This window comes from Halichoerus grypus, chromosome 10 (genome assembly GCF_964656455.1).
Source record: "Halichoerus grypus chromosome 10, mHalGry1.hap1.1, whole genome shotgun sequence".
Taxonomy (NCBI): domain Eukaryota; kingdom Metazoa; phylum Chordata; class Mammalia; order Carnivora; family Phocidae; genus Halichoerus; species Halichoerus grypus.
Genome location: NC_135721.1, coordinates 128,980,418 through 129,004,893, shown reverse-complemented (window position 1 = coordinate 129,004,893; position 24,476 = coordinate 128,980,418). Strand labels below are relative to the sequence as shown.

The 24,476-nt window shown below is 50.0% G+C and overlaps 1 protein-coding gene across 5 annotated transcripts in view; it reads left to right on the top strand.

The window, feature by feature from the left end:
- The window catches only part of ATP9A (ATPase phospholipid transporting 9A), a 130,665-nt gene that overhangs the window by 92,859 nt on the left and 13,330 nt on the right, over nt 1–24,476 (top strand). For all 5 annotated transcript variants that reach the window (XR_013442089.1, XR_013442088.1, XR_013442090.1 and 2 more), the window contains exons 15-23: nt 4,353–4,514; nt 13,779–13,871; nt 14,909–14,992; nt 16,379–16,549; nt 18,862–18,960; nt 21,359–21,448; nt 21,567–21,711; nt 22,537–22,601; nt 23,914–24,069. Coding sequence is in view for 2 of the 5 variants with exons in the window: in XM_036064700.2 (XP_035920593.1) it covers nt 4,353–4,514; nt 13,779–13,871; nt 14,909–14,992; nt 16,379–16,549; nt 18,862–18,960; nt 21,359–21,448; nt 21,567–21,711; nt 22,537–22,601; nt 23,914–24,069 (1,065 nt within the window). In the remaining 3 variants the exon portion in view is untranslated. The remainder of the gene's footprint in view (nt 1–4,352; nt 4,515–13,778; nt 13,872–14,908; nt 14,993–16,378; nt 16,550–18,861; nt 18,961–21,358; nt 21,449–21,566; nt 21,712–22,536; nt 22,602–23,913; nt 24,070–24,476) is intronic.

Below are 24,476 nucleotides of genomic sequence, written 5' to 3'. Positions count from 1 at the left end.
GAAGCTCAGACCTGCCAGGATAAGAAAGAAGTAGCCTCATTTTTTATCATCTTGTTTTGGGAAGAAATGCAGTTGTTTCTCCTGACCCCTGAAATGTTTGTCCCTGCTGCAATCGAGAAGGGTCAGGGAGCACCCCAGTTCCAAACCAGTCTCTTCTCAGTAGAATCTCAGGGATTTCTGTTAGAAAGCAGCTTCAAATTAAAGCTGACTTAAGTTAACGTGGGCCGGAGAGTGGAAGGTGAGAATCAGAGACCCCTCCACTCCCGACTCTACTCCCACCACAGGGCTCATGTCCTGGGGGCGTCTGTCCCCAAGGAGACCAGAGGGGTTTTGATGAGGAAGTTGGACTCAGGCTGAGGGGCAGCAAGCATGGTGGTGGCTGGTTCCTTCACTCCATTGAGAGGTTCGCTGCAGAACAAAGTGCAGTTAGAAGGTGTTTGCCTACAGGTGTAATTCATCCATCAGCATTTGTCACTGTTTGTCACTTCAGATTTATAGACCAACTGTTCCCCCAATACGGTCCCTTGGGTCCCTGGCGTGGGGCTGGGCTGGCCAATGCCGGAACTGCCTCATAGGCTTGGAAGCCGCTTCCAGGTCTGGAGTTCCACATTCTTCCTGGATTGACGATTGATGTGAGGAGCAGGCTTTGGGGGAATTAATGTGTTTCCTTGAAGTCCAGTACCACCCACTTTTTACATCTTTTTAGAACAATGAAAGGTTTTTAAGGGGTGAAGTCACTGCAGCTTGAGAACAAGAATGGAAAAACCCCTTTCACTAACAATCATGGTTGAAGGCCTCCAGAGAAGAATTTTTCTTTGTTACTAAAGTGGTGTGTAAAGGTGTAAACTTAGTCAAGCTTTTTCAGCTTGTGTGTCCTTACATATTTGTAATATCTTGTGTTGGGATATGTGTTTACTTAATTAAAATTAAAAATAAAAGAAGTGCATGTACATGATAAAAATATTTCAGTAGTACAGAAGGATAAAAGAAGATAGAAGTATAGCTCATCACGTGGCACCCAATACACATTTTATGTACCGATGGGAGTATTTTGTGTATACCCATCTTCAGTGACTTGTTCATTTTGGACTTTGAGAGAGGATTGTTATCAGATTAAGACAGATGCTATTGAAAGTCAGAGCCATTGAATTAAACGAGTTAATGAATAGGTTTTTTTTTGTTTTTGTTTAAAGATTTTATTTATTTATTTGACAGAGAGAGACACAGCGAGAGAGGGAACACAAGCAGGGGGAGTGGGAGAGGGAGAAGCAGGCTTCCCGCCAAGCAGAGAGCCCGATGTGGGGCTCGATCCCAGGACCCTGGGATCATGACCTGAGCCGAAGGCAGACGCTTAACGACTGAGCCACCCAGGCGCCCCAATGAATAGGTTTCCAAAGACTGATGTTGGCTAATAGCAAAAAGACTGAAAACAATCATTACTTGATTGGCCTGTTCTTTGGAGGTGGAGGTCAGTGTGACAGTACCTTCCATTCATGTGATTCCTGGTTGACTTGTTACGACATCATTGAAACAGGGTAGAGTTTCCCATTCTTGAAGGCAAACCTCTTGTTAGTGTAAATTCAATTTGTGTCCACCGCAGAAACCTAGTTAGGTATCTGAGCGTAGCCCACTAAGGATGGATGCACAAAATGTTTAGAGCTGGAACAGAAATGGAAAATAAGCCACCTGGAGCCCCGCCCTTTGCAGAGGCTGGAGGGAGCGGGGGGTGGGTGGCAGAGCTGGGCTGGAACCCGGGTTTCATCCTCCCCACTGCTTCAGGGTAAAGCAGGGCAGCCCAGGAGAGCCTCGGTGTTCTGGAAACAGAACCGTGGAGCAGCGGATGTCTGCTTGTGCAGAGTCCCTTGGTAACAGGAAGGGGGAGCTCAGGAAGCACCCCAATGAAGTAGAAGTGTGGGCGTCTGATTCCCTGGGAGAGTGACTCTCACTGCCTCTGGCCCCCACAGGGACCCCGTGAAATACTGCAGACAGTTACAGACGAATATTAATGGGCACCTCTGTACCCCCCCCCCCCCCGGGGCTTAAAGATAATAAAACCTCTCAGAACTGACACCTCCCATGCGCCTCTTTCTCTGTCACCCTCTGTCACTCCCCAGGTCGGCTCTCTCCTAAAACCTGCCTGTTTCTTTCCCTAAAGATTGAATTTTCTAGGAAAAAAGGGAAAGGGTGCTTTTTCTTTTTTTAGACCCCATGCTCTTGGGTTTGGATCAGATTAAAATGCAGCTTGTTTGGCATTAAAATTGGAAGCCTCTTGGATGCGTTTCCTATCGCTGCTGTCGCCAGTTGCTCCAGATCTGCTGTTTGGAAACAGGACGATGTGTTCCAGTGGGGTAGGTGAGAGGTCGGGCTCACTGAACTGTGATCAGGTGTCGGCAGGGCGCCCCGTGTTCCTCCCGGACGCCCCAGGGTGGCTGTGTTGCCTCGCCTTTCCCAGCTCCTAGACGCTGCCCCCATTGCTCGGTGTATGTGCCTTCCTCCGTCTTCAAAACCAGCACCGTCTCATCGCTCTGACCCTCCTTCTGCCCGGGGTTTTCTCCCGGGCCACCGCCGGGAGCCTTTTGCCTTTTGAGGACTCCTGTGATTACATGGGGTCCACCTGTATAATCCGGGACGGTCTCCCGGTGCCAGGTCCTTAATTATTCGGCCTGCTGCACATCCGGTGAAGTTTCTAGCAGTGACAGTGTGGGGATGTCAGGGATGGACGCCTGACTGTGGCCAGGCACCCCCTGAGGATGCGCCGATGCGCATGCACCGCCCAGCTTTGGCCCCGGTGCTCTGCGGCCGGGCACCCGGATGAGCTGGGATTGGCGTTTCCCTGGGGCTTTTTACTTGGTTAGTTAGATCCAGGTTGAGATCCCGTGTCAGTCTGTCGCCGCTGCCAGCCGAGAGCAGCCGACAGTAGCCGAGAGCCGCCGAGAGCAGCCGAGAGCCGCCAAGAGCAGCCGAGAGTAGCCGAGAGCAGCCGAGAGTAGCCGAGAGTAGCCGAGAGCAGCCGAGAGCCGCCAAGAGCAGCCGAGAGTAGCCGAGAGCAGCCGAGAGTAGCCGAGAGCCGCCGAGAGCAGCCGAGAGCCGCCGAGAGTAGCCGACAGCAGCCGACAGCAGCCGACAGCAGCCGACAGCAGCCCGCCACGCTTGCCTCTCCCGTCTGGCGGAGTTGGTCCTTCTTAGCTCAGCGGGCTCATGCGCGAGCGGGCTGGCCCTGTCGTGTAGGCCGTGTCCCTCGGGGGCACTGTGGGCTCTTCACACTTACTTGGGTCTCCTTCCTGGGCGGGGGAGGGCCAGCGGGGCTGGGGACTCGCAGCTGTCCCACCCCTCCCCGGCTCCCCTCTCTGACCCACCTTTGCTTTGCTTTTCCACTCGTACTTCCGAGAGACTCAGCCAGATTCCTCTGGGGACGGGGTTTATTTTCTTCACAGGCTTTTAAAACACGCACATTGTTTACATCTAAAAGGAGACCTCAGGGACAGGCCCAGGTCTCGTGTTTCTTGAGAGGCTGGAAGCTCTGGCTCTCCTGGGCCGCATTCCCTTGGGGCAGCGTCCTTCTTCAGTGCGACAGGGGGTCACCGCCCCTGTGGATGTGCCGCGGCTCCCCTTGCCACGCGCCCCCCCCCCCCCCAGCCCTCTTCACTCACTTGCACAACCAGTCTGGCCCCTGTCTTGGAGTTTGCAGCCCCCCTGCCAGAAGGTTCCGGGCGGCGACAGAAGCCGTGCCTCCAGGAAGTGCAGTGTGTGGTGGGTGGGCTTGGGCGCCAGGAAAACCCGGGTACCTACCTGGCCTGGCCACACCACCGCCCAGCAGCATCACCTCGCGCTGCTGAGTTAGTAACTTCACCCAGCACCTGTTTCCTCATCTGCGTAGACCCTGATCTCACCCTCGGCGGCACTGCCTTCTGGGGGCTGGGGGGGGGGGGGGAGGTGGGTGCTGTCCCCTGTGTTGTGGGATGTTTAGCAGCACCTCGGGCGGAGGCCAGGAGGTGCGAGGAGCATGCCCCTCCTCCTCCTTTCCTCACTGCTGTGGGCTCGGTGCGAATCCTCCAGAAGGGGTCACTCTCGACCCTGTGCGCGCTCCCTGCCCGGCTCGGGCATGCAGCCTGCCTGGGGGCCTGGGAGAGAAGGTGAGCTGTGCCGCGTGGAGGGCGGCTGGCGGGTGGCAGGGCCTGCAGGCCCCGAGGAACCGATGCTGTCACCGGCAGACCCAGCCTTCCCCAGGGACACAGGGGCAGCTTGCGCTTTGCCGGTCGCTGCAGCCCCTTCCACCTTGGTGTTCGTTTGCTTGACCTCTGAACCGGGACCCTCGGCGGTGTATCTGACCTTCGACCCTGTGTCACGTTTAGGTGGCCCTGGTGCAGTGGACCGAAAGCGTGGGCTTAACCCTGGTGGGCCGAGACCAGTCTTCCATGCAGCTGAGGACCCCTGGCGACCAGATCCTGAACTTCACCATCTTACAGATCTTCCCTTTCACCTATGAAAGCAAGCGCATGGGCATCATCGTGAGGGTGAGTTACCTTCTTTAGGACTTAACATGATTAAAAAACTCAAGTCTCCTGTGTGGGTCCCTGTAGCCTCAACATTCTTTCTTAACCGTCTTACCCTCTTTATTCTGATGTCTGTTGTCCAAACTAACAAGAGAATAGAATTGCCCGAACGGAAAGAATATTATTAGTCCATCAATTAGACGAGACCTCAGATAGCTGATCAGCTTCTGGTTAACCTAGTTCTAGAAGGAAAGGTCTAACGTACGTGAACTGGGCATTTCTTTCTTTCTTTCTTTCTTTTTTTTTTTTTTCAAGATTTTATTTATTTATTTGACGGAGAGAGACACAGTGAGAGAGGGAACACAAGCAGGGGGAGAGGGAGAGGGAGAAGCAGGCTTCCTGCTGAGCAGGGAGCCCGATGCAGGGCTCGATCCCAGGACCCCGGGATCTTGACCTGAGCTGAAGGCAGATGCTTAACGACTGAGCCACCCAGGCGCCCCAAGGACTGGGCATTTCTTGATAACAATACCTTCCTCATTGTGTACACTTTTGTTTAAACATCTCTCTGCTGAGGTGAAATTCACATGAGTAAAACATTTTAAAGTGTGTAATTCAGTGGCATTTAGTATATTCACAGTGTTGTGCACCCATCACTTCTTTTTTTCTTTTTCTTTTTTTTTTTTTTAGAGAGAGCATGCACATGCCTTGGGGGGTGGAGTGAAAAGAGAGGGAGAGAGAGAATCTTAAGCAGGCTCCTCACCCAGTGCGGAGCCCAGTGCGGGCCTTGATCTCATGACTCTGAGCCGAAATCAAGAGTCAGACACTTAACTGGCTGAGCTACCCAGGCCCCCTGCAACTACCACTTCTGTCAAGTTGCAAAACATTTTCGTCACCCCAAAAGGAACCCTCATACCCATTAAATAGTGACTCCCCATTCCTCCATTCATTCTAGTTCCAGGAATCACCAGTCTGCTTTCTGTCTCTAGAAATTTACTGATTCTGGATACTTCATGTAACTGGAATCCTATGATACGTGACCTTTTGTGTCTGACTTCTTTCATTCAGCATAACGTTATCAGGGTCCATCCAGGTTGTAGCATGAACCGGAACTCCATTCCTTTATATGGCTAAGTAACTGCTTATCCATTCATCTGTTCATAGACATTTGGGTTGTTTCCACCTTTTGGCTATTGTGAATAGTGCTGCTGTGAGCACTCACGTACAGGGATTTGAATACCTGTTTTTAATTCTTTTGGGTATAGACCTAGGAAAGGAATTGCTGGGTCATGCTGGGTCCATTACGCACTTGCTGGATAATCCTATCTTTTAACTTTATGAGGAACCTCCGAATGGTTTTCTGTAATGCTGCACCATTTTACATTCCCACTGGCAACGTAGGAAGGTTCCAATTTCTCCACATCCTCACCAACACTTTTTATTTTCCTTTTTCATTTTTTTGGTTATAACCATTTTCGCAGTTGAGAAGTGATATTTCATTGTGGTTGTGATTTGTATTAATTTAATGACTGATGATGTTGACTATCTTTTTTTTAAAGATTTTATTTATTTGACAGAGACACAGCAAGAGAGGGAACACAAGCAGGGGGAGTGGGAGAGGGAGAAGCAGGCTTCCCGCTGAGCAGGGAGCCCCATGCGGGGCTCGATCCCAGGACGCTGGGATCATGACCTGAGCTGAAGGCAGACGCTTAACGACTGAGCCACCCAGGCTCCCCGTTGACTATCTTTTTGTGTGCCTATTGGCCAGTTTTATATCTTCTGTGGAGAAATGTGTATTCAACTCCTTTGCCCACCTTTTATTTTTTATTTATTTATTTTTTCCTTTGCCCACCTTTTAATTTGGTTGTTTGTCTTTTTGTTGTTCAGTTGTAAGAGTTCTTTATATAGTCTGGATATTATCAGATGATATGCAAATATTTTCTCTTATTTTGTACATTGTCTTTTCATTTTCTTGATAAAATTCCTTTGATCAGAGAAGTCACTAATTTTGATGAAGCCCAATTTATCTATTTTTTTTGTTACTCATGATTTAGGTGTCATATCCAAGAATTTTTTTTATTTTAATAATCTATTTTTTTAATTTTTAAAATTTTTATTTTATTTTATTTTATTTTATTATGTTATGTTAGTTACCATACATTACATCATTAGTTTTTGATGTAGTGTTCCATGATTCATTGTTTGCTTATAACACCCAGTGCTCCATGCAATACATGCCCTCCTTAATACCCATCACCGGGCTAACCCATCCCCCAACCCCCTCCCCTCTAAAACCCTCAGTTTGTTTCTCAGCATCCATAGTCTCTCATGGTTCGTCTCCCGCTCCGATTTCCCTCCCTTCATTTTTCCCTTCCTACTATCTTTTTCTTCTTCTTTTTTTAAACATACAATGTGTTATTTGTTTCAGAGGTACAGGTCTGTGATTCATCAGTCTTACACAATTCACAGCGTTCACCATAGCACATACCCTCCCCAGTGTCCATCACCCATCCTCCCCATCCCTCCCACCCCCCACCACTCCAGCAACCTCAGTTTGTTTGCTGAGATTAAGAATCTCTTATGGTTTGTCTGCCTCTCTGGTTTCATCTTGTTTCATTTTTTCCTCCCTTCCCCTATGGTCCTCTGTCTTGTTTCTCGAATTTCTCGTATCAGTGAGATTATATGATACTTGTCTTTCTCTGATTGACTTATTTCGCTTAGCATAATACCCTCTCATATCCAAGAATTTATCATTAAATCCAAGGTCCTGAAAATTTACCCCTGTATTTTAGGAGTTTTGTAGTTTTAGCTCTTTAAGTCAATGATGCATTTTGGGTTAATTTTTGTATATGGTGTGAGGTAGGGATTCAACTTCATTCTTTTGCATGTGTATATACAGTTGTTCCAGCACCATTTGTTGGAGAGACTGTTGTTTCTCCATTGAGTAGTCTTGGCCCCCTTGTTGTAATTCAGTATTTTAAATGGTTTTTCATTTGTACAATCACAAAAATTATTGGAAAAAAATATAGTGATCACTCAGCATCATCATTTTGTCACATTTATTTCAAATTTTGTTTTTATATATTTTGAAACTTCTACTGAAATACAGCATCCACAACGAACAGTGCAGACATCCTAAGTGTGCAGCTCAAGTGTTTTACAGAGCACACCCATGTGACCAGCATCCAGAGCAAGGATCAGAATCCCAACCTTCGTTACCCCAGCAACTCCCTTGTGCTCCTTGCGGGTCACCTACATCCCTCTCCCAACAGGGATAGAACCACTCTCCCAATTTCTACCACTGATTAATCTCTTTTGAGATTTTCTCCTTATATAAGAGAAATCACGCAGTAGATTTTCATGTTTGAGTTCATTTGCTCAAATTTATATTTGTAAGATTCATCCCTATTTTTGTAGGTATTGCAGTTTAAATATTTTTTTAAAGAAATAAAACATTGTGCATTCAGTTGAAGGCCCATCTGCCCCTCCTGGATGTGCTTCCTTTCCATTCCTACAGGAAGTTCATAACTTTTAAGGAATTTTAAAATACTAATATCAGACATGTTTGGGGATAAATAATGTATATTATGGTTTTGCATATTTTTATTCTTTGTATAAGTGGCATTGTATCATTATCTCACTTCCTGTTCTTAACATTTAAAAGAACTTTATGTTCATACACTTAATCCTACTTCATTACTTTTAGCCATGTTAGAGCGTTACACTGTATGAATATACCTCCCTTCCTTCAGTTTACTGGAGTTCCCTGTTGATACACATTTAGATAGTTGCCACTTTTTTTGCCATTAGAAACAGCACTGCCATGCATGTCCTTGTCCTAGTCTCCATTATACGTAATGCTAATGTTTCTCTGTGGAGTATGTCCAGAGGTTGGGTTGCTGGATTGGCAATATATACATCTTTACCTCTACCAGAGATCATCAGCTTTTCTCCCTGAAGTGCTTGTACTAATCTTGGTCCCACCGTTCCTCCACATCCTCACCACTATTTGATAGTGTCAGATTTTTGAAATTTTGTCACTTGTTTTTACCATTTGCTCTTTTACTCAAAGAACCACACTTTCCATTCTAGGAAGCCTGGGAACCCTGTGTTCCACACACCACTGTGTTCAGTAACTCTTAAACCTGGCTGATCGTCAGAATTACCCAGAGAGCTTTAAAAATGCAGATGACTTTGTCCCATCTGGACCTGTTTTGGTATTGGGATGGTTCCTTGGCATTTGTAAAGGTTTTTCACATCAGTTGGCTTGATTGGAAAAAACTATGCTCAGATCATGGGCAACTTTGGAATATGACTCATCTTTTTTGTTTTTAAAGGAAATGCATTGAATTTAAATTAAAAAAAAAAAAAATGAGGCTCCCCTCTACCCTGATATACCCAAGTGTTTTATGCCTTAAAGAGCAAAGAGCTGTAGATTGCATTATAATAATTCTGTAACAGTAGTACGAGTAGTTTGTGATCAGGGTCGTTAGTAGTAGCAGAGGTTCTGGTAGCTGCTGGAACAGCAATAACGTAATGACAGGTAACATTTAATGATGCTTATTGCGTGCCAGATGCTGTTCTAAGTGATTTGCATAAACTCACTAATTCTTACTGTAAGCCAACCAGGTAGGTACCAGTATGACTGGCATTTGACAGAGGATAAAATTGAGGTGTAGAGAGGCTCAGCAGTCTCCTCAAGTTCACCTTGCTGGAGAATGGTGGAGCTGGGACTGGACCCCAGGTGATGTGGCCCCCAAGTCCATGCTCTTTAACCACTAGGACCTGGGAGTTTGGGTGCGGTGAATGGGGTGTCGAAAAGCTCCTAGAGCATCCGTAGTAATGTTGGGGTAGTGTATCACGTGCTGCTGCATAGCAGATTACCCCACACTTAGTGGCTTCTGACAACAGAAGGTGTTATCTCACGGGGTCTCTGGGCCAAGAATCTGGGTGCAGCCTTGCTGGGTCCTGTGGCCCATGGTGTCTCTCAGGCTGCCGACACCTAGGGCTCAACTGGGGCAGAATCCACTTCCAGATAAAATCAGTGTTGTTGGCAGGACTCGGCTCCTTGCGCTTGTTGGACCGAAGGCTTCAGTTCTTCACTGTTTTGGCAGGAGGCCACCCTCATTCATTGCTCCACGGGCTTCTCTGTAGGCCAGCTCCCTTGTCAGCCGGCTTCATCTGAGTGAACGAGTAAGCGTGTGAGCAGGAGGGAAGGCACAGTCTTTGTAACCCGCTCTCAGAACTGGCCTCCCCTCACTTCACTTCTGCAACGCTAAACTAGAAGCAAGTCACCGTGTCCATTCCCCCGCCCCCCACTCAGTGGGAGCGGGTCTCAAAAGGGCATGAATCCCAGGGTCTAGGGGTCAGTAGGAGCCGTTGAAGAAGCTGCCTCCCCTCTGTGTAGAAGAAACAGCTTCAGGAACTGCTTCTTGTGCTGACCCAGTGACACAGCATGAATGTGCTTTGAAAATGACACATTTTAAGGGATTTTTATGTCCCTGATGCCAGTAGGTACTTTCAGACTCAACAGGACGCATATCCTTGGCAACTTTTGGGTGGGAAGGGGGCTCTTTCTCCCACGCTGCTGCTGCTGTCCCTACAGGCCCATACCTGGCCTGACCCATGGCTTCTAAACCATATCGTGAGCACACATCTGATGTCAAGAACATCCGTGGCCTGGAAGCAACAGCACAGATCAGGTGGGTGGGTGTTTCCTGGTGAATCAGAGTCATTATCTCCCACAGATTTACTTTTGTTCTGGCTTTTATGTTTTCAAGTTCTAGGACTGTGGGCTCTGCTGAAGTCATTTGAGGGCTGACTCATCCTCAGATACCCAATATCAGCCATTCTCGGATAAGTGAGCAATATCCCCCACTCTTCCTTTAGCTGTGAGGGCCTCTCGTTCGTTCCCAGATACACGCCATATTTTATGAGCTGTGGCCCCGTGTCTTATCACAGCAGGAACAGTAGGGGATACTTGTTGGATGGGCAAATGGTTATTTTAAAAACAGCACCCCACCCTTCCAAGGTTATTAAAAAACAAACGAACCCAACATTTAGTTAAGGCATTCAGAACAAATGCATATGTAAAGAAAGAGCTCAAGCTCTAATCATCTTTCTTTTGACCACCCAAAGATGACCCCCTCTTCCCTTTTCAGAGAATTTCCTCTCAGCTTTTTTTTTTCTACGCATATAGGAGTGTAAACATCCACACAAATTTTTATGAAATTGGGATCAAATGTCACATAAGGCTTTTAAACCCTCCCCACATTGAACAATATATATGGTGAAAATTTTCTCAGATCAGTAAAAGGTGATTTTTGTGATTTTAATGTGTGCATGGTGCTCTGTTGAAAAAAAATACCATTAATTAAATATTCCTTTCTTGGAAACTTAACGTTTTTCATTTCTCACAACTAAAAGTCAATTTGTGAGCATCCATCTTTGCTAGGCCATCTTTAATGAAATGCGTATTATTGCTAAATTTTCTAGTTTGCTGACCTGTCTTTTTTTTTTTTTTTTAAAGATATTATTTATTTATTTGACAGGATAGCGAGAGCAGGAACACAGTGGAGGAGTGGGAGAGGGAGAAGCAGGCTTCCCGCCGAGCAGGGAGCCTGATGTGGGGCTTGATCCCAGGACCCCGGGACCATGACCTGAGCCAAAGGCAGACGCTTAACTGACTGAGCCACCCAGGCGCCCCTGTCTCCCTCTTTATCTGTGGTTTTGATAGGTGGAAATTAGCCTCCAGGGCATGTGGGCAGGTTCTCTGTAGAAATCTCCTTAACTCCTCTAATGAAGTGGTTCTCGTCCTGGGGCCGTTTTGCCTCCAGGGGACACTTGAAAATGTTGGGAGATATTTTTGGTTGTCACAACTCAGGGTGGTACCACTGACATCATCTAGTGGGTGGAGGCCAGGACAGCCTCCTGACAAAGAATGATCCATCCACCCCAAATGTTCATCGTGTGGGGGCCAACAGCTCAGTTCTGATGTACCCAGACATCCTGCCTGTTATTTGAAGATACCTGCCCAGCTACCCGGTGGAAGGAAGTGTTAACTCAGCTGTAAGATGTCTTGGTTTGGTGCCTGTTGACAGGAATGTGCTCTCACCTGGTTCATCAGCACCCCCAAATCCGTGTGCACTCACAAAGCGAAGTCTTGGCGAGCATCTGTCTTCTGAGGGCTTCTTTGGGGCTAGTGTCCTTGTCCCTCTGAAGAAAGCCTGCGTGGCCTGCTTTGTTTTTGTCGTGTACAGATGTTTCACTGCCCGCTCCCCCACCCATCCCACGTAGAATGATGGAGGCGGATCATCGCTGTAGATCATACCCCTGTCATTGTTTGCATAAAAGAGGCCTTTGAACAGGGGCCAGAATCAGACCACAGTGGAAAAAGATGAGGCCCCCAAACAATGCAGTGCAACCAGCAGCTCTCTGTAAATTTACGGCGTAGTCTTGCCATAATATGAGAGCGAAGTAACCTTGTGATGAACTGGGTGGGAGGAAATGAGTAACGGGAGGAGACGGTTGATACCGTGTTTATATTGGACAAGCTGTCCGAGCTCTCCCGAGCACCCTCTGCAGGAGAGGAAGCTGGGGAGGGGGAAGCTATTTCCTACCGCTGTGTCGTTAAGCACCGTTTGGGTGAAGGGAAAAGGGAAAAAGCCCTGGGATGCTTTCAGGCAGTTATCTTTGGCCTGAGTCACAAGCACGCATAGGTGCGATCCGTCAAAGATGAAGCGTGCAGCTTTTCTGCTGCTAAGACACAGGTGCTTCTTGGGGTGGCCGGCGGGTGCTTTTATGAGTAAGCATGTAGTTCTCAAAGATTGTCGGTGATTAGAGGGCATTAGAAAGCTGTTTTAAAGGAGGAAACTTACACCACGAATTTGGCTTTGGGTATTTATTTCATGTTGAGTAACGAGTTTACAGGTACGCATTCTGGACTTTCCCCGGCAGCAGAATTCCGGCAGGAAGTGGGGAGGGCCATGCTCCGTCCCCTTGCCTGTCTCTGCTGCCTCCAGGCTCGCCGTGATGGGGGTTGCCGAGGAAGGAATGTCAGGGAATAAGAACCAGGGGCTTTACCACCGTTCCTCAAAGCCAGGGTTTCTCAGCCTCAACAGGTTGACGCCGGGGCGGGATGATTCTAGGCTGTGGCTGTCCTGTGTGCTGTGGGATGCTTCGCAGCATCCTTGGCCTCCACCCACAGGATGCCAGTAGCATCCACAACCCCTAGTTGTGACAACCAAAAAGGTCTCCAGATACCGGCAAATGCAAAATCCCCTCCCTGGAGAGCCGCTGGGCTAATAAGCCTTGGTCTCCACATACGGCGCCCTCGAGGGGTGCATAGAGTTACTGTCCCCTGAGCAGGACTGATGATGTTGAGTGGACACTGTCTCTGTGTCCGGTCCTTGGCTGTGTGCTCTGTGTAGGTGACACTGTTTAAGCCACAACAGCCTGTGTGGTAAGAGTTGTTAGTATTCCTGTTTTACAGATGAGAAAACTGAGGTTTAGAGAAAGAAGCACGTCCAAGTGCACACAGCCGAAAGCTGGTGTCGGGTCTAAGCATTCGACGCCTGGGCTGTGGTGTTACCTACTTCCCAGAAAATCTGGTCAGTGTGAACGAACACCTGGGTAATCTGATCACTAGCTAGGTCCTCAGGTAGACATAGGGGTCTGGAATTACTGGGATCGGCAGTTTGTGAAGGCGGTTTGCTCCCCAGGGAATGTTTGTTTATGTCTGGAGACATTTGGGCTGTTGTCCCCATGGGGGTGCTGCTGGCAGCTGGTGGGGACAGCCCAGGGATGCTGCAGAAGGTCCTGCAGTGCACAGGTCAGCCCCCACAGCAAAGAACTCTCCAGCCCATATGTGAATGATGCCAAGGTCGAGAACCCTGCTCTAGATAATTACCTTACTTCCCCACTTTTCCAGGTAGACCACAGTTTGATGATCCTGGCAGTCCCGTCTATAAATTTAAGATGATCTTCCAGCGTGGGAGTCTGTTCCTGTTGGGATAGTAATAACTAAAAACAAAGTTCTTAAATCGTTTTGATCTTGCTTTCATCATTTAATGTGTTTCCAAATGCTTTGAGTTTTCTTCTATTTTCTTGTGGCCTTTGCCCCAAAGTGAGGGCCTCCACCCCCACTTCTTGCTTTTTATCTTCGGCCAAGTGAAAAAAACATTGGCGTCCGCCAAGTATGCTTTGTATGCCATCTGTCCTGGGAAGTGGGCACAGGAGCAGAGAGCGGGTGTTCCTCTGGGTGTTCATTCCATTGGGCCCCCTCTCTAGGATGAATCAACGGGAGAGATCACGTTTTACATGAAGGGAGCGGATGTTGTCATGGCTGGCATCGTGCAGTACAATGACTGGCTGGAGGAAGAGGTAAGCGGGGTGCGGGGACTGAGAACCGGGTGGCAGAAGCATGTCTGGAGGCTGCCCTTTGCATGGCATAGTAAGATGGGTCCCTGTACTTGTTACCTGTGCCTATGTAACAGATCACCCCCAGACTTAGCAGCTTAGAACAACACGCTTTTATTTCTCCTGGTTTCTGTGGGCCAGGGATCTGTGCACAGCTTTGCTGGGTCCTCTGTTCAGGGTCTCTTGAGGGCTTGCTTGGGGCTGGGGTCTCATCTGAAGGCTCAAGTGGGGCAAGACCCACTTCCAAGCTCACTCAGCTGCCCTGCACAGGAGTCAGCACCTTACTGGATTTTGGCTGGAGGCAGGTACCAGGAGGGTGGGGGTCACTGGGGGCCACGTCACAGGCTGCCTGTCCCGGTTTGTGATGTGGAGAATTGGCCACAGCAAGGAGGGAAGAAACTCTCTGGTTTATCAGGCCGTTTTTATTTTATCTCTCAGCTCCAGGTAGGGGAATGCACATTTTCCATTCAGTAATACTATGTTTTCAGTTAGAGGGTTGCAAACTCAAATGCCGACAGGGGCCAGGCAGGTAAGTCAAATGAAACAGGCTGGGGTGTGTTATAACAGGGTCACACTTTGTGTGTCTTCACTTGACAACTGTTTTCTGGGAAGACCTAGAAGCAGTTGGTTTTCTTTCATTGTTGGTTGCGGTTATTTGGGAAAGCATGCATGGTTTCGTCAGAGGTTCGGTTTTTCCAACAAGCCAAAAATCCAGATTTATCTGTGAAGTCTTAGAGCGTTGACTTACATTTTGAAACGTATACTGTGCCAATCGAAGAAAACCTGTGCGTAGGCCATGTTTGGCCCATGGGCTGTGATGCCGCAGCCTCCCTTGAGGTTTGCTTCAGGGAGGGTTGCTTTAGGGGAAAGCCATATTCTGATTTGCCACTTTCCCCATGCCCCTGTGTCCACTGCGGCGTCCAGCCCTCCTCAGTGAGAGTCCGGGGCTTGGAGGCAGAGCCCTTAGTATGGCTCTCCACTGACTGAGGTCTGCTTTGCAGTGTGGAAACATGGCCCGAGAAGGTCTGCGGGTGCTCGTGGTGGCGAAGAAGTCTCTCGCAGAGGAGCAGTATCAAGACTTTGAAGTAAGTGGTCCTGGGACCTTTCTCCTACTTTTTGCAGCCCTACCCTTACCTCCCTGATCATATCTCCTCTCCGTCTCCCCCTCGCTCATTCTGTTCTAGCCATACTGAGGTCCTTTCTGAGCACCCCAGGCTCACTTCTGCCACAGGGCCTTTGCACTTGCTCTTCTCACTGCCTGGAACTCTCTTCCTGCACAGAGCTCCGTGGCCTGCTCCCTTGCTTCCTTTGGGTCTCTGCTCAAATACCACTGCCTCTGAGAATTCTTCCTGGACTCCCCATCTAAGGCAGCCCCACCTCACTACTTGCCATCCATCACCTGCTTAACTTTCTTCACTGTGTGAATCCCCATCTAGGATGATCTTGTTTCTATGTTTCTGTCTAACATTCTTCTTCATACCTCCTTCCTGGAACAAAATCTTTTTCAGAGCAGAGACCATCAGTCTGGTTTGCTCTTGTATCTCAGTACTTAGGTTAGTCATGGGCACATGGTATACCCTCTGGAAAATTTGAAATGAATCACCCCCTTGGAGCCCTCATTTCTTTATGTTGTAAAAAGAGTTGAACTAGATCATTGACTTTCATGGCCAAGGGTTCCAGCATGAATATGTCTGGTTTATTGTCCTCTCGTCCCATAAATTGTGTGTTGCTTGAGGGAAGGGTCCTTGTATCCCCTGGCCTGTCACAAAGCCCAGCGCATGCATGGGTGTGTGACCAAAAGGGAGAGAGGTGTGGCTGGGGACAGGCTTCTGGGGTCCTTGTCTGGCTCCACCCAGAGGAGCTATGCCTGAGTCTGTCTCTTCCTTGTGCTTGAGTTCTTTGTGAAGTTTTATTTAGCAAGAATTCTAGCCCTGATAAATTCTACCATCCTTTCAAGTTTAAAGGCATGTGTTTGAAACAACCCATTAAGGGATTTTTGATTTTCTTCCATGTCTTTGCTAACCCTATAAAGTAGCTAAACTGAAGGGTTGGGTCAATGGTCTTTGGAGGTGGGACTTCATCTCCAGAAAACCCAGTGATCAGGGGTTCTTGGTCACAAAGTGTGTGCCGTGTGTGGGAGAACCTGCCGTTTTTTTGAGATCTTAAGTTGTACCAATCCTTGCAACAACCCAGGGAGGTTATTGCTGCTTCATGGGTGAGAACAGTTGAGGCTCAGATACGTTGAGCAACTTGCTAGAAGTTGCACAGCAGGTCAGTATAGAGGAAAGGGTAGAACTAGGGCTTGTGCAAGTTCTGGGCCAATGAACTTGGAAGGACACTGGAAGTCTCCGTTCATCCCTTGGAGGTCCAGCCACGCCCTGGGGTCCCCCACTTGGTGTTGCACTCTCCTCGCCCGTCAGCCTGGCCCCTTCCCACCCTAAGCGGTGGCTGGGTCTCCCGCTGTGTCGCAGGCCCGCTATGTCCAGGCCAAGCTGAGTGTGCACGACCGCTCGCTCAAAGTGGCTACTGTGATCGAGAGCCTGGAGATGGAGATGGAGCTGCTGTGTCTGACGGGGGTGGAGGACCAGCTGCAGGCGGACGTGAGGCCCACCCTGGAGACGCTGAGGAATGCTGGCATCAAGGTAGGCCGGACCTGCCTGGGACCCAGCTGCTGAGATTCCCCATTGGCCCTGCCGCAGAGTGTAGAAATTAGAGAAGGGGGGGTGCCTGGGTGGCTCAGTTGTTAAGTGTCTGCCTTCGGCTCAAGTCATGATCCCAGGATCCTGGGATCGAGCCCCGCATCGGACTCCCTGCTCTGCGGGAAGCCTGCTTCTCCCTTTCCCACTCCCCCTGCTTGTGTTCCCCCCCGCTGCACCGGGCTCCCCGTGGGACTGCATGCCTCCCCTTCTCCCTCCAGCAGGCTCGGGGTGTTCGGCACATTCTTGTTGAGCCACTGGCCGGCCAGCCATCTGCCTGTTGTTCTGGGTGAATGAGGGGCCGCCCGATGGACTGACCGCCTGTACCAACAAACTGCCTTACTTATTTACACTGTTTGGGGCCAAAAAGAAAAAAAAGAAAAAAAAAATTCAGGCGTTTAATCCAGAGAGGCCAGCAGAGGGCGTCCGAGCAGCACGCTACGTTTTAAAGGCCCTGAGCAAAGCAAGCGCAACCTCACTGGCTTGGAGCTCCTGGATGCGGGCTCTGAAGCAGCTCTCTGGGGCGTCCTTGGGCCGGTACTTGGCACGGGCTCCCGTGAGAGGGGCCACAGTAATAAGGGAGCTCCAGCCACAGTCGTGCCCATGGGGGGGACTTGCACGCATGTGGGCGTGTTTCGTGGCAAACCAGATCCTGTCGTGTATCTAGTTTGTTGCAAGGACATTGTCAGCAGGATCCCAGTTTTGGAAAAACAGTCCAAAGTCAGAAGGGCTTGCTTCTGTTGCGCCATGGTGCTGAAATTTGTCCCTGGCAACTTCCGTAGACGTCTTCTCTCTAAGGTTTGGAATTCTGGTTTCTGCTTTGGCTCCATCCTGAGCTTCCCCTCAAAGCTGTCCTCTCCAAAGGCTGTTCTATTCCCAGAGTGTGGACTGGGTTTCTCTTTCTGGTTTCCTTGGTCAGACGGGAGCGGGAAGGGAGTGGGGGGCGAGGGGTCAGGGGGGTTTGTAGGCAGCCCTAGCACAAGGTCCTTCACAGGCCAGAAGCTATTGGAACTTGGAAAATTTCTACTTCAGCCCCTCCCCAGATGCAGCAGCTGAGGCCAAGCAAGGTGGGAAGTGTGCTGCTGGGCCTGGGGCTCAGGTCTGGGCACGTACCTGCAGTGCCCCCCTGTCATCCCGGACGTGGGGCATCAGTCACGTGGTGGTCTGATGACTCTCCATGGTTTTCTAGAACTTGAGCCTCCTAGCTCCTTTCCCAGTGTTTCAGCAAACCCTGAACACTGGGATCACTACAAAGAATTTTTTTTTTTTTTTTTTAACGGCCAGATGAGATGTTGAGAGAAGAGGCTGATACCCACCAGGGTCAAGCCCAGAGCCACGGCCCCCCTGAGAAGGGCCCAGTGCCCACGTCCTGGCTGTCTCACTGCCTGGGTTTGGCTCCAGTTTCTCCACTGACTGCTTCAGCAGTCCTTGGCAAGTGGCTTGACTTCTCAGTGCTCTGTTTCCTACCTCTCCACATTACCCTGAAGGTCAAGTGCACTGAGCGTGGATGGCGCTTGATGGGCGCCCGGCACGGCGAACGCTCTGGAGACCATGGCCGTTGCTTTCCTGTACCTCCCCCACTGCCGGCGTGTGCTTTGTGCGTGACCCTGCGCCCCTCCCTGCTGGGGCCGTGAGAACAGAGGGTCAGTGGGTAAACCAGCGGAGCAGGAAGTGCATTCTGTTTGGGCTCTGAAGGCTGGGATTCTGGGCCTGTTTGGGACAGGAGCTAGCTGTGAGGCTTTGGGGCAAGTCACCCGCCCTCTCTGAGCCCGTGGCAGCGAAACGCAGAATGATCTGTTAGGAGGTGTGGAGGAACTTGGCACGTTTACCGTTGGCTTAACCAACCACATAGAAAGACTGCATGTAACGTGACAAACCAGTGTTTTCTGTAGGACACGGAAGTGACCCCTCACCCATACCACCATCCCCTTCTTTGAAATTTTTTATTGCTTTAAGAAAAATTTCCAGAAGGGGGATGGTGAGGTCCGAGGCCGAGCTTCATGATGTCTGTGGAAGCATGTGGCCAAATGGTTTTCGAGAAGTGTTGTACCAGCTTTCGCTGCCACCAGCAGTGGTCACTTGGGGTCCTGAAGCCTTTGAGGTGGGGTATTCCTGTGGTGTGTTGGGGACACCACGAGCCTCGAGGTAAGTTGGAATAAATGAAATTTGGCTCGATGTTCTTGGAAACTGAACAGACACAGGCTGCAGGCTGGCCTTGAACAGTGACCAAGAAGAGCTTCTTACTGCTGTGGTTCCAGGTTTGGATGCTGACGGGGGACAAGCTGGAGACAGCTACATGCACAGCAAAGAATGCACATCTGGTGACCAGAAACCAGGACATCCACGTTTTTCGGCTGGTAAAGTGTTGTCTGCACTGGGGTCTCATGGGGGTGATGCTGCAGTTTGCCCCGTGACCTCAGAACCTCCAGTGCACCCCTAAAGAGGGGAGGCGGGAGTGTGTTAACCACCTTGGGTGGGGGAACTTACAGCATTGGTTTGGGGGGGAATTACTGAGTGGCCCCAGTGAAGCTGCAGGCTTCCTTTGGGGGTGGTGCGGAAGCAGCTAGTACAGCCCTGGGTTCTTAACCTGGTGGGGGTCATGGTCCCTTTGAGAAGCTGACGCAGGGCACAATCGGGATGAAGGATGCAGATAGGCCCATACGTGGAAAATTGTACATATGAGTCCAGATGTCCCCGGCCCCTTGAAGACCAAGTCCTTGGATAAGAAGTAAATTCCAGATCACAGATAGTGGCCTGTCTGCTCTCCTGAAGGAAACCTTTAGGAGTCTTTAGAAGGAGGTATAGTGGATGGGCAAACGGGAAATTGTGTCTTGCCCTTGCGGCAAGCACTTGACCCCAACTGCGCAGCCACGAGGAGCTGCTCGAGGCTAGAAGCCAAGGGCTGGGATCGGCCTGACGGAGCTGGGAGGTGAGGAGCGGGAGGTCCCCTCCAGGCAGGATGCGCCAGTCCTGCTCCTGAAACCAGAGCCCTCACGCCCAGAATGGAGGGGCTCTCTGCCTGTCCCGGGAGTGTCCCCTCGATCCCCTGCCTTTGGTCCGCGGCACACGCCGCCTTCAGGAGATCCGGCAGTTTGGGGACTGGCCCCAATAGCGTTGTGTAGAGGCAGATACAGTTCGTCTTCATTAGCCATGGATTCCAGATTTGCAAATGCACTTACTTACTAAAATGTATTCCAAACCCAGAAATCAGTCCTTAGGGCACTTGCAGAGTCCTCCGTGGACATGTGCAGAGCAGGGGGAAGTCGTTGTGGCCTGACGTGCACATTCCCAGCTGGGGTCACACAAGGCGACTCCCCGTCCTCTCTGCCCTCTACTGCACATGGAGCGTACTTCACGGTCTGTGCAGGGCCGCTTTTTTTTTTTTTTTAATTTTTTTTCATTTTTGTGCCATCAGTGATTTCGCTGTTTAAAATCCTCCCTCTCAGCACAGTGCTGGAGCGCTGTCTAGTGTTGTGAAGCGCAGGAGGGCTCCCATGTGCTCTATGGAGAACGTACGTGTGTTGGATGGGCTTCCTTCAGGCGTGAGTTAGAATGCTGTTGGTTAGGAGTTCAGTGTTCATGAGTCAACAATATGTATTTCAGAAGATGTGTTTAGGGGCACCTGGGTGGCTCCATCAGTTAAACATCTGACTCTTGATTTTGGCTCAGGTCATGATCTCAGGGTCGTGAGATCGAGCCCTGGGTCGGGCTCTTTGCTGAGCATGAAGTCTGCTTAAGATTGTCTCTTTCCCTCTCCCTCTGCCCTTCCCCCTGCTTGCGTGCTCTCTCTCCCTAAATAAAATCTTTAAAAAACAAAAAAGATGGGTTTAAATAGAAACACATATAAAACAAAGTTATATATTGATTGACAAAAATGTTGTGGCCAAAGGCTCACAGGAACCTTGCCTGTATTTCCCCTAGGAGCAATGAGTGGTTCCTTATTTGCTAAGTCAGTGTTCACAGGGACTTTATAGAGTGTAACTCCTGAAAATAATGAGAATCGATCGTATGTCTTATAAATTCTGTATTCTCTACATTCTATTTTCAGGGTTTAGGTATATTTAGGGGTTGCAAACGACAGTCCATGTGCCACCTGCTTTTGTAAATAAAGTTTTGTTTCATTTTTTTGAGATTTTTATTTATTTGAGAGAGCGAGCACGAGCAGGGGAGGGTCAGGACCTCTTTGGCGCTACAACAGCAGTCGAGTCGTTTCGACGAGCACTGTGGGGTCCCCAGAGCTTGCAGTGTGTAACATCTGGTGTGTTACAGAAAAGTTGGCCACCTGCTAGATGGCCTGGCTTCTGACACCTGCTTCACAGCCCCCTAGATGTGTTCCTGGAGGCGGGCTCACGGCTCTGCCGCATCTTCGTTTCCTTATGTGTGAAGTGCGGCTGTTACCATTATGCACCTCGTAGGGTTGTTGTGAGAAGTAAATGGGGACAATCCATGGAAAGTGCCTAGCACAGTGCCTGGCACACAATGAAAGTGGGGTCATGTTTAGCTTTTTTTTTTTATTACGTGGGTCACAGCCGTCCTGGGGGCAATGCCAGGTGATAGTTGGGATACAGGCTCTCCCGCTTCCCACAGAATCATAACAAACACGGTTTAATTTGGCTCTGGGTCTGGTGGCAGGGGCGGGGCAGGGGTCCTTGGCTGGGGTGGCCATTGTCTTCATCCCGGCTTCAGGAAGCCGCTGTTTGTTGTTCTTCCATCTCGGGAGAGCAAGGCCTCCTCCACCCCTCCGTTCCCTTCCAGGTGACCAACCGCAGTGAGGCCCACCTCGAGCTGAACGCTTTCCGCAGGAAGCATGACTGTGCCCTGGTCATCTCTGGAGACTCTCTGGAGGTGGGTGCAGGGACAGCGCCGGCCGGGTCCTCCTGGGACTGTGCGCCCCTTCCTGCTTTGGGGGGGCAGGGGCAGGGACCTCGCTTGACCCACCCCCTCCGCCTCCCCGCCCCCGCAGGTTTGCCTCAAGTATTATGAGTACGAGTTCATGGAGCTGGCCTGCCAGTGCCCAGCTGTGGTCTGCTGCCGCTGCACCCCCACCCAGAAGGCCCAGATCGTGCGCCTGCTCCAGGAACGCACCGGGAAGCTCACCTGCGCAGTGGGTAGGCGGCTGCCCCCCCGCCCCCGCCCCGGTCCGCTGCTGCGCCGGGTCCCTTTCTGTAAGGGTGGTCAGACTCGGTTGCTGTGTTCCTCAGATCCCCAGGCCACTTTGCGTAGGTCATGCTGTTTTCCCCCAACAGACTTTGGCTCTATTATTATTATTATTTTTAGTATTTCCCTTTGAGTAAGAGGAGATAAGCGTGCTCTAGGGCTTTTCTCCAGAGCTTGCTCTTCCTTTGCTCGGGAGGCAGGAAGTAGCGTTGCAGAGGGCTGGGACCACATATGGTGGAGCTGGATCTGGGCTCCCGTCTGTGCTGCTCTTAGCCCCTCAGTGCCCGTCGGAGCCTCAGTCTGCCTGTTGGTAGAATGGGGTCATAAGCACTCAAATGGTGCTGATGAGGCTGGAAAAGGGGTAGGTTTAAAAAGCGGTGGCCACAGGGCACAGTATAGGCTCGGTAAGTGTAGAGTCCGTCACTGGTGCTGATGGGATGCGGCGCCCCGCGCCTCCCAGGCAGGGGTGCGGCGGCTCTGAACACCACTGTGGTGTGGACACGGTCCCCCTGCCGCCGCTTGATGGCTGGGGCTCCCGCCAGTCGCCTGGGGTTCCTCTGACACTCAGCTGCTCTGTCTGTGAGACGGGAAGCTGATGCTGTGGGGCGTGGGAATGATTAAATGGAGCAGGGCAGAAAAGGCTCTTAGGAATAAGCAAGCACTCAGTGAAAGGCAAACCGTGCACGATGATTCAAAGTAGGAATGAAATGTGGGGACCCTGTCTCTCACCCCTCCCCAATTTCCCGGCTTTTCTCTCTGGTCCATGCGGCCCACAGGTGATGGAGGCAATGATGTCAGCATGATTCAGGAATCTGACTGCGGTGTGGGGGTCGAGGGGAAGGTGAGTGCGGGTGTGGGGCGCGGAGGGGGCTGCTCGCTGCCGAGTAGTCGGTACGAGGGTGTCGGGTCGTCGTGCTGGGCTGGGAGCTGCTCTGCTCCACCAGCTGGAGCTTCTTTTTCCCTCAAAACACAGCTTTGATGCTTCTGAAAATTCTAGATTCGCATTATGAAGCATAAAGAACCATGAAGCATGATCACCTGGTGTTATTATGTGGGAGTCGGACGGAGATCTCCATCACTCCATCTTAACAGACGACAAGTGCTGATTTTTCATGTGCCAAGACTTAAATTAAAAAAAAAAAGTGTTTTGCTATATTGTTAGGGCACAGTGAGCGTACTTGGCACTTTCCCACGGCTGTTGTCATGGTGTCCATAAAAGCATCAGTCATCATGCCATGTGTGGATGTCTGGGAGATTAGGGAAGAATGTGGCACGGTCTGCCCCTCGCTAAAAGCTGCATTTTTAAAAAGTTGGTGTGTCATAATAGTTTCTCTTTCTGTCATTGTCACCTGCGTACTTGCCTCTTACAGTTTTCTCTGTCCTGATTTGTGACCTCTAAATGACAATAGGCAAGAAGATTGGTTACCAGGTTTATTAGAACTTTGTGTAAAACAAGAGTACAGAGGTCCTCAGTGAGGGCCAGAGATGCTGTCTTATGCATTTTGTTCCATAGCTTCATGAGTTGGGCTAATCCAAACACTTTTGTATTCTTCTTTCTACCCTCTCTGGTCTTGGGGTTCTCATCCAGTTGACAATTATTCGAAGTTACAGAATTTAGTGATCTTTGAATGAGATGTTACTGGAACGGACTCTCTTAATGCTGGTCTGCCCCCCTAGTGGCACCCATCATGCAGCTTTTAAAATTAGATAATTCTAATGGTTGCACTTCTATAAATGTGCGAATATAAGTACGCTCAGGAATGTTCTATTTGGTGTTAGTAGCCTCAGCCCCTGCCCCCAGCCTTACATTTCACTTAGAGGAACGGAGTGTTGTAAAGTGCCTATCTCTGATGATTCTTTGCTTCTGATACACATTATGGGGTGGGCCTACCCGCCAAGGCTTAATACTAGATCCACTTGACCTCCAAATTATAACTATCTATGATTTAGAATGTTTTTTTTTAAATAAATGTCTCTTTTTAAATCAAAGTTAGATTTAGATCACCAACCGAGTACAGCTTGAAACCAAAGAAGCTCTTCATTGAAGTTTTCCAAAGATCTTCTTACAGTGTCTTGCTTTTTCAATGAAAAAAAAAAGCGTTTGCCTTGACCTCTTGTGCTCCTGACGGTGCCCAATTTTATGCGGATTTTAGGAAGGTAAACAGGCTTCCCTGGCTGCAGACTTCTCCATCACCCAGTTCAAGCACCTGGGCCGGTTGCTCATGGTTCACGGTCGGAACAGCTACAAGCGCTCAGCCGCCCTCAGCCAGTTCGTGATCCACAGAAGCCTCTGCATCAGCACCATGCAGGTGGGCGGCCGGCCCGACGCCTCACACGGGCACATGGCTGGCAGGGAAGAAGCCTGGAACTAGACCGCGCTTTGGAGCTATTACCCTCCCTGGCCAGTTTATTGGTTTGTTTATGGAGTTTATTTTCCCACCTGACCAGTTTAGATCCCTACCTGGCCACATTCCAGCTGCTAGACCTTGGATTGCCTCCGATCCTTCCTCTGGTGGGTGGGGCGGGCCGTCCTTGCTTGCGGGGGGTGGCCGCAGGCATCAGCAGGGGTGGCTGTGCAGTGCTTGGCGGGGGGGGGGGGGGGGGGTCAGTGCCCAGAGTTGTTACGATTGGTTTGCCAGAGGGAAACATGCAGAGTGAGATGCTAGGTGAATACTCTGGCCCTGGGGTTTCCAAATGCACACATGAGGGCCAGCAG